A 12,863-nucleotide genomic window follows, 5' to 3' on the forward strand; every position below is an offset into this window, starting at 1 on the left:
ATCATAGGCTGCCCACCTCAACTTTAACAAAATTTATAAACATGAATTTGTAAGAGGCTATTTCAGGAATGTGTGATTCAATGGGAAAAGTGACTAAATATTTAGGTATCTTATTGAAGTACAGAGACTCTGTAAGATTAACAGTGGACTGAGAAAATTTTCACATGCCAATGTGCCGTTCAGTTACATCCCAGTTCCATGGAATCTGATGGAGGGGCAATGTTGTTGGATTCTGTGTGCCCTTTTGGTAGAGAACACACTGGCCCTCCTATCATCCAATGGATGAAGACTTGTTAAGTCTTGCAGCATACGAGAATACAACCTTTTACAGGTGGCAACAGACACTCAAACATTCGGACTTCATATACAGATCTATTAGGTGGTCAGCATGTCAAGTTGAAGGCCATTTTCCCAAAAATGTTACCTCACTCTACCCTTGCCACCTCTGATTGTGTAGTTAAGAGTTTTTGTCAGATTGTTTGTGCCGTTATTCTTTGTGTTTTCTCACTGTAATTTTTTTCAGAATTAACAATCAATAATATACACATTAAAATATGTGTATATAAACAAACACTGGACTATTATGGAGAAAAAATCTGTATTATCTCAACTTCTCTTGACTTGGTAGGATCATGAAAAATAATATTACCTATGTAAAACCTGGGAAACCTTTTTGGCTCCATGGGCCAAATCCTTATCAGGATTGGCCTGGTGGGGCTGCCCACCTGTCAATATCCCTTGCATGGCTTTACAAGTCTACCTCCCTCCTTTAAACTCCTGATCTATGAGTAAAAGTGCTCTTTGAAGCAGCTGCCCCCTCTTCTATCCCAAACCTCTGCCGCTGCCACCCACCTGCTTGCTCCAAAGTGTGTAGAAGAAGAGGGTGTGGCTGCTTCAAAGAGTGCTTTTGCAAAGGGCTTTAAGACAGCCCACATGCTCCTGTCTGATCCTGCTCCTTTCTCCTCTCCCCCAGCCCCTGCCACATGCACCTTAAAGGATAAGCATGGAGCTGTTTCAAAGGGTGCTTTTGCAAAGGGCTTTATTATTATTATTATTTTATTTATATCCCGTCCTTCCTCCCAGCAGGAGCCCAGGGAGGCAAACAAAAGCACTAAAAACATTAAAACATCATAAAAACAAACTTTAAAACACATTAAAGCAAAACATCTTGAAAAAAGTTACTTTAAAAAAGCTATCAAAACATCTAAGATTAAAAACATTTTAAAAAAGAAAGTTTAAGAACATATTAAAAAGCAATTTTAACACAGATGCAGACTGGGACAAGGTCTCAACTTAAAAGGTTTGTTGAAAGAGGAAAGTCTTCAATAGGCACCGAAAGGATAAGAGAGATGGTGCCTATCTAATATTTAAGGGAAGGGAGTTCCACGGGGTAGGTACCGCCATCATCAGCTGATGAGCAGGGATTCAATCACGATGCCTTGGCTGCATGATCCTGTTTTCTGCTGCAAACAGGGCACACAGCCAATGCAGGATTAAACCCTGTCTTCCTATCTGTCAACTGATGGGCAGGTGGGCATGATTTGGGGAAAATAGCCTCAGGCCAAACTGGGCCTGAGGTTCCCTATCTCTGACCAATGTGACTGAAATTGAAACAAGAGTTAGTTATATATTCTCTATTGATTTACAAACATTGATCTTGGTAAAAATATTACTTATTTTGTGGGAAAACAAAGGAAAATCTTAAAGTGGATTAGTGATCCCAAATAATTATTTATTATGATGCCTTGAAATTATTAGCATTACCTGTTTGTGTCATAACAAAAAGATATAGATTAGGATTTATTGGAACAAAATACAGTAACTTCCAACATTTTTATGTTGGTTTCCTCAGTATTGTCCTGCAGCTGAGTCTACAATTGCAATAGACAATGAACAATTACAGCCATCTTAAAAGCAAGAACTAAGAACCTCCTGAAGCAATTGCAGTACAATCTCTAAACTGGGGTATAAATGATAAAAAACTTGTATTGATTTTCAAGTTGTCACATCTGGGCAGGTTAAAAGTGATTAAAAACTGGAGTGTGGTATTGCTGGAAACAACGAACTGAAGAGATAAAAGCAATCACATTTGGTGGGCATACCAATAGAAGCAATGTTTCAAGAAACTGGTAGTCTCTGTTCAATGAAATATTAAACACAGTGATCCAGAAATACGCAAATAAAAACAGGCGATTTTCCATGACCTGCTCTACACACTTATCTCCTTGTGGCTGCCTGCTGATGAGACTGTTAGTGCTACCAGCAGCGACAGCCCCCCTACTCCCTAGTTCATTCTCTGGATTCAGGTGTGCCCTGCCCAAATGATCACCACTGTCAAATATTTATTGCACTGTCTGGTCTGAGTTACGTGCGAGACTCCCAATCCAGCAACGGATACACCTGAGTAAACTTTCTTTATGGGTACACCCCTTGCTGGATAAGGACAAATGTCTCAGTGGTATTTCATACAAAGATTGTCTTATTAGGCTATATGAAGTTTTCTGGTTCTTTGGCATTAATTGTCTGTTAGCAGCACAAATGTGAATAGCATACAACTGGGGGGAAATTGGATTACAGAACTATTTAGCAGTGGCTTCAGGGAATTTGCATGTATACATTCATAAATATGACTATATAGTGAAGGATTACTACAATTAGTGTTTAAAAGGACTGTGAAAGTTATTTGGTAATTAAATGCTACATTCAGTTTAAGTAACATGACATACATTTGTGTAATAATTCCTGACTATCAAAGAAGCAAATATGATGTTTCAATGGCACACTGTAATTTGACTATGGACTTAAATTAAACAATCAATATTCTGCTGTCTGCTATGGACATTAAAAAAACAGCACCTGAAGAAAACCCTGTTCCTCAAATTTTTTTTAATTCATGAATATCACTACACCATTAGGAAGTATGCTGTTTTTACATAAAAACCAAATCAGTCAGGATTTGAAATCTAGATTTTGTATTTCTTTGAAAAGTCCTCTAGCATTCTGCAAAATTGAACTGGGCTATACTTACCTGGACAATCTGCTGTCTCTCTGAAAGCCCTTTTCTTACAGCATCCTCGGCACAGATTAAATACACACTTGTTTCCCTGGGAACAGAGACAAACTGATTAGCTCAATGTTTACAAATGAGTCCTAAATTGCCAATAAACATGTGGATTTGTAGATAAATTACTTCCTCAGTGTTGATTTGGGGTATAAAAGAAATCTCAAGCCCCAAAGACTTTTCAGACTATCTTTCGTTAATAGACTGTTCTTTCATTAAAAAAAAAATCCTCCCAAAGTTGCACATGTCAGTCTTATTCAAGGGGGCAAGCAGGGTTGATTAGACAAAAATGGAGGTGGTGGTGGTATACACTGCGAGTAATCCCTTTACACTTCTTAAAGCCTGCCCCGGCCTGCTGAGACCTTTAGAAGCATGGCCAGGTCATATAAGTTTTAGAGAACTACACAACATCATGTGTTCTAGGTAGTTTCCTTTCCCTGCCCCCTCCTGGAACCTCTTCAGACCTCTAAAAAGGTGACAGAGAAGATACACCAATGTTAGAAGGGCCCATAAGTTTATCTGTATGCAAGGAAAGGATCAATATAAGTGTCCATGGAGGAAGAGAAGACCTTGTAGATGAATATGCAAAAGTACAGGGCGTGTGCATGACTAAGGTGAGGAATGCATCACTGCAAGGGACTGGGCATGGGGGTGCACAGGGCTGTGAGCCACATGTGAATGGGTGAGGAGTATGTAGCTGCACACAGAGTGAGGAGTATGCGAGTATATGCAAGTGTACAGTGAAGTGTATGACTTGAGTATGCATGAATGAAGAGACAGTGAAAATCATGAGTTGCTGTTAAGCTGCAATATTACTTGGAACACTGCAGGATGGAAACCAAGTCTGTACACTTCTCCATGATTTCACTTGCTAGTGCCAATACCTTCACTGAATTGTTTTCAGGAAAAGATTTCAATCTGGGATTCTCAAAAGTTAAACACACATACGTACTGTTGTGAAAAGCTTCCTTATTTAACACAGCCAAACACAAAGACTGGAGATATAATAAAGTTCATGATAGCAGTTCCCTGCTGACAAACATAGCTTTTTTAAAAATGCTAGTTTTGTATCCATATTCATAATAAAATTGATGGGCGTATGCTAATGCCTTTGGTGTTTTATAAATTTAACAGTTGGAACGGTTTGGCTTTGTTTTACTTCCTGCAGCTTGATAAGTGTTGTCTTAAAATGGAAATGGACTGCCTTCAAGTCAATCCTGACTTATGGCTACCCTATGAATAGGGTTTTCATGGTAAGCGGTATTCAGAGGGGCTTTACCATTGCCTCCCTCTGTGGCTAGTCCTCCCCAGCTGGCTAGGGCCTGCTCAGCTTGCCACAGCTGCACAAGCCAGCCCCTTCCTTGTCTGCAACTGCCAGATGAGGGCAACTGGGCTCCTTGGGCCTGTGCAGCTTGCCCACAGCTGCACAGGTGGCAGGGCACGTAACCCCTGAGCCACTCACTGTGGGGGTGATCTTTAGCTGGCCCTTTACACCCAGGAGACACGAGAGGAATCTGAACTCTCAGACTCTGGAGTCCCAGCCAGGCTCACTTCCCCACTGTGCTATACCAACTGTGAAAAAGTGCACTTAGGGGTATTGGTTAAAGCTGCATCGTCCATCGTAAGAAAGCTAGAGATCATGAGCAGAACACTTGAGGCAATATCATGTATATAATCATTTGTGTGGTCTTAAATGCCATATAAATGATTCTATACATGATATTGCCTCAAGTGTTCTGCTCATGATCTCTAGTTTTCTTACGATGGACGATGCAGCTTTATCCTATACCCCTAAGTGCAGTTTTTCTATAATCAATTAATAGTCAGTGAAGTAGCACTCATTAAACTAAAAAATCCCAAAATTTGATCCTTAATTTATATTTCATACTGTCCAATGAGTAGCATCAGTCTAGTAAGTATCCATTCCACTTCTGGGTCAGAGGAAGCTGTGACTCCAAGAATAGTCTGATCAGACAATGGGCCCATTCTCTGCCCCTCTGGAACACTGTGCAAATTGGGTAAAAGCATATAATCAATTCTGCTGTACAAATTATGGCACGCAGAATAGAACAAATTATTTTGATTAAGTTTTGTTTAATTGTGTTGCTTCTACAGCTGTAAAGCCTTATGAATTCTCCTCTAAAGGATTCAATTACTTTATACAAAATCTCAAAAAAAAAGGTCCTTGATTAGCATTAGGGGGATTAGAGTGAACTCAATGCTATTTACTGCCATAAAATACATGTAAGAAAAATAAACCAATTCTTATAGAACTTTTTCACCCTAGCAGCTAGCCTTTCAAAGTCATGCTTGGCAAAAACACGGGCTCCTGCTGGGAGTAAGGGCGGGATATAAATCAAATAATAAAAATTAATAAATAAATAAATAAAAGAGGACCCAGGCACCAGTCCGCTGCCAGCCCCCATCTCCCCCCTGTGTGTGTGTGAGTGCCTGCACGCACACACCGTTAAATACGCCCGGCTGCACCACCTCACATGTTAGCATACATGCCTGCCATCACCTAAGATGGCCATGGGACCCACCGCCATCTTGGGTGATGGCAGGCATGTGCACTAACACACGAGGTGAAGCAACCAAGTGTTTTTAAGCGCCTGCCGGATGTGCACACATGTGTGTTGATGTAAGCTGGGACAGCAGAACTCCTGCTCTGCAACTGGCACCACCCTCCAGTTGTGACCTGTGACCTGATGCTGGAAGAACTGCCCTCCCATCCACGGGGCCCTCGGCCAGCGCCGAATCTGGCCACCAGCTCACCTGGGTCTGTGTAGGCTAAAAACTGTTGTCTGCACCACTGCATTGCAAACAATTTGTTACACTTAGATTTGTGATGAATTTCCTGCAGAAAAGCATCTCAGAACAACTTAGGAAATGCCTCTCTTTTGACCACAGTCCCAAGTCCATATAACTGTATGTTATGGATTTTATTGTTGATCCACAGCTTCCCCAACTCCCTGCTAGACTCAATACATAGAACAGGTCATAGCTCCACATCTTGTTTCCCAAGCTGAAAAAAGATATCTCACAAACCTACCGATATATTTATTCCTCAGGGGTAGAACAACTGAGGAGGTAAACTCAATTATGCCTCCTAACAGAAAAATGACAGGCAAGCCCAAGCATTCAACAGAAAGAAATGTCCAGTTAATTATAAAGAGAACATCAGAGGAGGTAGAAATTAATGTATTCATCTCTGAGCATACGTTGGAAGCAAACGGTGCAGACTGATGCCATTCCATTATCCTTTATTTCTGCTCCTGACTATTGGGAGTGAACAATCCTGTCTCACAAGTGTCCAGCAGATGGCAGCTCATCACTGTAAATCACAGCAGCTAGCCATGGCATCTAGTGGCTATAAACACATTGTTACATAGTTAAAGAACAGCACAAGAAGAAAAGGGCAAGTAACAATTTGGGATGGACAGAAGAAGTTTAAGGCAACCACTGTAGGTCCTGACAGCATAATATGTCTCCTGTTTAGTTGTGCTTCAGATTATTGGAGAAGAGCTGACAGTCTAAACTGTATATTCTGTACAATATACAATAATCTGAAGCACAACTAAAAACTCTAAAGTTTCCTGCAAATGGCAGCATGCCACCATTAACGTAGTAATTGGTTATTCAACCAAATGCACGTAACGCCAGCTGGATGTAAGGATGAAATCTACATAATAAAAAATAACAATGAATAGAAAACATCTTAGAATAGTAGTTTAATGCTCTACTAAATTTCCCCTCTGTTTCTACTAGAAGAGTTTAAATACAGCCATAATTCTCCTTAAAGAAATCTGAAGACTTTTAGCACAGATGTAAATGTACTGCCTTCAAGTCGATTCCGACTTATGGCCACCCTATGAATAGGGTTTTCTTGAGGCTGAGAGGCAGTGACTAGAGCACAGATAAGCTTCAGGTGCTGGCTTCTAGGCTCCTCCAGCCTCCTCCTCTTCTTTTTTTTAACCTCTGTTGCACCAGTGCAATGAAGTCACATGGTTCCCTGCTGCTCTCCTCAAAGTTTCAGAGCCCTCATTAGGACAACACCTGCACCTTTACTAGTAGAAGACAAACGTCTCTCTATCCACCTTCTCCACACCATGCACAATTTCATAAAAGTTTTATCGTCTCCCTCACTTTCCTGCCTTTTTTCTAAATTAAAAATCCTCAAATGCTGTAACCTTTCCTCATGGGAAAGTTACAATACAGTCCAGCTCTTTGAATAATTTTGGTTGCCTTGTTCTGTACCTTTTCCAGCTTTGCAATATCTTTTTGAGGTCCAGCAACTAGAACTGTACATCATATTCCAGGTGTGGTTGTACCATAGGTTTAAACAAAGGTACTATTATGATATTGGCACTATTATTTTCAATTCCTTTTTTTCCACTTTCACTTTTTTCACAGCTGTTGCAAACTGGGTCAGCATTTTATTGGTTATCTGCCATGACCCCAGGATCGCTTTCATGCTCAGTCACTGCCAACTCAGACCCCATTAATATATATGTGAAGTTAAGCTTTTTTGTCCCAGTGTACATCACTGTACACTTGCTTACTTTCAACCGCATTTGTCATTTTAATGTCCATTCGTACAGTTTGGAGATATCCTTTTGGAGCTCCTTGCAATTCCTTTTTGTTTTTACCACCTTGAACAATTTAGTGTCATCAGCAATCTTGGGACACCCCATTGCTCACCCCTAACTCCAGATCATTTATGCAGTTAAAAAGTGCCTACTCCACCAACTCAGTATTTAATAAGGACCTTTGTTGTTAGTCAAGGAGTTAGTGAGTTACACGGCCTTTTATGTGGAGGGTATCACCTCCCTAATAGCTATATTCCTTTTTACTAAAAAAAATACATTCTTTCTCATCTTGCATCCCAAATATTCAGACACTTGAGCAGCATTTTAATCAAATAGTGCATACAGAAGTTTCCTTTTGAATGAATGGCTTGGCTCTAACTCTGCCACTATCAGGCACAGATACAGTGTTTTCTCTTACATACAACTAAGTATACATTTGCTTGTCCTACAGCACAACCCCATACATGTCTACTCAGAAGTAAGTCCCAACAAATTCAAAGGGGCTTGCTCCTAGGCAGTGGGTATAAAATTGCAGCCCTAGTTAGCCTTTTCAACAGGATCACTGAGAAGCCACTGCATGAAATATGCAAGTCTTAACAGACACGTACACAAAATTACAGCAGTACTACCTGAACTTTCAGGCCTTGCAAGAATATCTACATAACTCAATAAAGAAAGTTGTTTCTGTCAGCAATTAGTGATATCAGTCAGCTTCTAGCATTGACATTTAAGATGGTAACAAAGACAAGTCAGCAATTAACTCCTGGGAAACAAACAACTAAGCATGCTCTTTCAGGAGAGAAGGGGAAAAGCAGATCAAACTATTTAGATCTTCAAACTCTGTATTGGGCTGCTTTTTTATCACTATAACTAGGAAACAGCCTTTCAACCTAGCAACCCTTGTAATTTGCCTCAGGAATTTAATGATTAATCTATTAATAAGCATGAGAAGGAGAAAGACAGATGCAAACAGACCCACCTTTGGGTTTCCACATTGGTCACACTTTGCGTATTTGGCTGAAAGAAAGAAAAGAAAGAAAGAAATTTAGGCTCTGAGCATTTAAAAAAAGCTACTGATGTGCAAACAGGAAGAACATTTTTCTCTGTCCTGGGTATTGACAATTTTTACATCTTGACTTCAAAAAACTATCAGAGTAAAAGCTCAACAATACAAAAGAATTGTTGAAATTTAAAACACCTTGAAATTAACACACCTTGAAATTAACTGTTACCCTCTTGAGAGATTCAGTAGATTTGTTCTTTTGTTCAGAAAAAGAACAATGTGTAATGAAGGAAGAGGAGAGAGAGGGATCAGATTTAAAAGGACTATTAAACAATATTCACTGCAAAGAAACTTAACAATGCACTTCAGGTAAAAAAAAAGTGTTATTGTGACTCTCACACTAGCTCATTTTATGAGGAAATCTGCACTTTGATACAACCAGCCTTCCTAAGTGCTGTTAGCCAGTCATATAAGACAGTCTTAGCACATTACTAGATCTGTCACCTGAATAAAGAAATCTTGATCAATTTTGCAGTGCATTCTTAGCATGTTTACTTAGAAATAAATCCCACTGTGTTCATTAGACTTTCCTTCCTAATAAGTGCATGTAGGAGTCCAGCATTTGTTGGTTAGATCTACATAATTTTGAGTATGTGTAAAAACAATAGTTCTGGGGCGGGGGGCACATAAGTTTGTTTTTAAAGGATATACATGTGTACAGAAGGCATCAACCTAGAGGCATTCCCTCCTGCATGAGAAGGCGATGCCTATTCTAAAATGGCACTTGCAATTTGCAGGTTTTAAAAATCCTTATATGAGAACAATTGAATTTTTAAAAATTTAAAATCTGCTGTCCAATGAATCAGGAGCACGTTGATCAAAGGGATTATTATAGATTAACCTAACCCACTGGCTAAATACTGCAGCCCTACATCTTACGTTTTAGGGATGGATCAAAGCTTTTATTAGGATTTCTCAATTTCTTCTTTTGTTTGTTCTTTGAGAGAGAATCTGAGTTCCCATCGTCCTCATCCTCCAAAGCTCGTTTGCCCCGTGTGCTTCCTTCCATGCCAACAGTGCCGTTCTCCTTGCATGCTTCCTTGGGCCTGTGAAGGTTGAACACCAGAGTATTGGAAACAAAAGCCAAGAATCAGTTTCTTTGCTAGCCAAATGTTTACAGAAGCCTGTATATGGCATGGGTACCTTAAAAATAATAAAGTAATAATAATTCTATGCTATAAAAGAATGTGTATTCATAAGAAAGCTAGTTGTTGAGACTGCTTGGAGGAATAAAGTATGGATCAGCTGTTAAGATAAAGCAAGGCCATGGAGCCTGCTAAAACTACAATTCCCACCCCACACCCCTTCTTATGTTAGCTGTATAGATGGGCGGTTTTAGATTTTCATCGACTGTTGTTCTGGTTAAATGTTGTATTTTTATCCTTTTATCTTTTTATGTACGTCGCCTAGAGTGGCCGTTGTCGTGGCCAGATAGGCGACTTAAAAATAAAATTTATTATTATTATTATTTGTCATGCATTCCAGAGGTATTATGCGAAGGATAACAAGGGCAAAGTTAAGAAACAAAATTAACCAAAAGCTACTGCATAAATATTCTGCATAAATGTTATCTTTTTCTTTGGCAGACTTCCCTCACTCACAGTAGAATCCTCCATTGTTCCTTAGAAGGAGCCTTAGTTTTTCAGGGTCAGTTAGAAATACACATGCAGATACACACACACATACACAAAATCACCAGACTTTCAGACCCCTTCTTGGGAGGAGGGGCAGAGAGAAAAAGTTCCCTTTTAAAACCGAGGCTTGAATCTAGTGAAGGAGAAGAAAGGGGACAGGGGAAGATCAGAGCTCCAACAAGTGTACGACGCTCTCAAGGAACGCATCGAGGGACTGCAGGGACAGAACTGGGGGAGACACTCTGGGTGTCGATGCAAAACGTTGAGACCAAGAGATTTCTTCCTGGTTTTGGATCAGAGCTCTTCCACATAGCTTCTGCTGTATTCAACCGCCCACTCCGGGCATAGGATAGGTAATCTCTCCTACCTGTCACTCTTAATAGTAATAGGGTCCTTTGATCTCTTTAGTGTAAAGTTATGAGTGGGAAAATATATACGCACCATTTAGGCACACTTCAGGGCAAAGCCCTTGTTCATATCCCTAGCAAAAGATACCCCTTCTCTCAAGGAGGTGTGTTTCATGGGACATGGGGGTGGCAAGTTCACACACTCAGGTTCCCAAGAGCACATGTCGTAACAAAGCACTCAGAGACAGCCACATAAGATCATACAAATGCTATTCTTGGGAAAAGTAATCTCATCAAGCATCTGAGGTTCCAACACACTGGAACCTCTCCTTCCACAGCCCAAGTCTCTTATTGAGGGAGGGTAAAACAAGAATTCAGATTTGGGGTTGGAAACCTATGGCCTTCCAGAGGTTGCTGGACTATTTATTTATTTTATTTATTTTGTTGCATTTATATACCGCCCATAGCAAGTAGCTCTCAGGGCGGTAAACATAATAGGACTACAACCCTCAGCATCCCTGACTATTGGCCATACTGGCTGAGGCTCATGGGAGTTGAAGTCTAAGAACATCTAGAAGGCCAACGGTTTATCACCCCTGGTTTAAATGAATAATTTTCACCTCCCACTCCTGTGTTGCTACTATAAAAGGTATCCAGTGCTCCTCTAATAAATAAAAAGAGGACAACATCTATTATCTCATAGCTCAAGCATATGATTGCCTAGCACCCAGGCCTCATACAGCCATGCCACTAGAGACTTGCTTAATCTGCAACCCAACTTGAAGTCTAAGGAGGTTATGGAGAGGAGTTCTCAAAGCCTGTCTGAGCAAGTTTCAAGGGTAAAATACGTGCACAGGCCTCTACTAGATGTTATAGGGAGGGGTGGGTATTCAAAAGGGGTGAAATTATCCCCACTCACATTGCTCCTCTTGTTGCAAGGCAGGGTGTGAAGGAATGCAACTTTGGCCTCTAGATACTCATAGGTTTGCTAAGCTATAATTCAAAGATCATAGATAAATCAGTTTACTCCTTAGGGCAGAAGAATCTAAGCTGTATGTATTGCACAAGCTGTTATGTGGGTTAACACTGAAATATAGACTCACCCTGGCCTGACATATGGCTGACAAATCCAATGGAAGAAAGGCAATCCTCCCTTTGGCTTCTCTTCTTCCTTCAAATTAGCTATTTCTTCCTATGAAGAAATTATAAATAATGAGAAATTCAGCTTTCCTGAAAGCCACAAGCTGATGCCCTCAATTCATAGTGAGTGCAAACATGGAAGTTAAAAGAATGTATATGACAGAGAATTAATTGAATGAACCTGTTAGCTTAGCAAATTCAGTCTAAAAATAGTCAGGCCTGGAGCCACCATGCAGCCATGTCAGGCACTGACTGAGGACCTCTCCTTAGGCTGGGAGGGTGGAGCTCCACGATCCACATGCGCATCAGGTTGTGGGGTGATTCACACCCAGCAACCCGACACTGATGCCGATTGCAGAGCAGGAGCTCCATCCTCCCAGGCAACACCCCCCCACCCTAATGCAGGTGGTGTGGGCTTAAATAGACTTGCCCATCCCACCTTCCTCCACATTCCTGCATCAGCACGCACATGCCTACGATCACCCAAGATGGCGGTGGGGGCATCCCTAAGAGATTGATGCCCCCGCCACCCTCTTGGGTGACGGCAGGCGTGAATGCACAGCATGTTAGTGCACTGACATAGCAATGTGGAGGTGGGGTGGGTGGACCTACTTAAACCCGCACCACCAGCCTCGGGAGGGTGTTGGGGAGCATAACAACCAGGGCCCAAGGCAGTCTGGCGCCCTAGGGCCCAGTCACGCCTAGTGCTGGCCCTGAAAATAGTGCTGCCCCTCTCACAAAGAGATAGAAAGATAGTAGGGGGGAGTACAGTGATTAAATAGTCAAGCCATCTGGTTGGCCAAGTGAGGGAGCTCAAGAGTCTCTCTCCCCAGAAATGATGAGGGTTGGCCTGACAATGTAAAACCTTCGCAGATACCTGGCAATGCAACTTTAGCTCTTTGTTGACAGCCACAAGTCCCTCCAGGGTCTTCACTTTTGCCAGCTCATCACGTAGGTGCTGGTGAACTTGCAACCTGAGGGAAACCAATACAACGTGATATTCCATTCTATTCCCTCTCTAAAGGCAAA

The 12,863-nt window shown here is 41.1% G+C and overlaps 1 protein-coding gene across 3 annotated transcripts in view; it reads right to left on the reverse strand.

The window, feature by feature from the left end:
• The window catches only part of DUS1L (dihydrouridine synthase 1 like), a 30,832-nt gene that overhangs the window by 4,513 nt on the left and 13,456 nt on the right, over nt 1-12,863 (reverse strand). For 2 of the 3 annotated variants that reach the window (XM_061615965.1, XM_061615964.1), the window contains exons 9-13: nt 12,712-12,808; nt 11,798-11,886; nt 9,593-9,759; nt 8,630-8,667; nt 3,029-3,104 (exon numbers count right to left, since the gene is read on the reverse strand). In XM_061615965.1, the coding sequence (XP_061471949.1) occupies nt 3,029-3,104; nt 8,630-8,667; nt 9,593-9,759; nt 11,798-11,886; nt 12,712-12,808 (467 nt within the window). Of the gene's footprint in view, nt 1-3,027; nt 3,105-4,949; nt 5,067-8,629; nt 8,668-9,592; nt 9,760-11,797; nt 11,887-12,711; nt 12,809-12,863 lie in introns of those variants that run through there. The other variant, XR_009761290.1, reaches the window with a different exon arrangement.

This window comes from Rhineura floridana, chromosome 3 (assembly GCF_030035675.1).
Source record: "Rhineura floridana isolate rRhiFlo1 chromosome 3, rRhiFlo1.hap2, whole genome shotgun sequence".
NCBI lineage: Eukaryota > Metazoa > Chordata > Lepidosauria > Squamata > Rhineuridae > Rhineura > Rhineura floridana.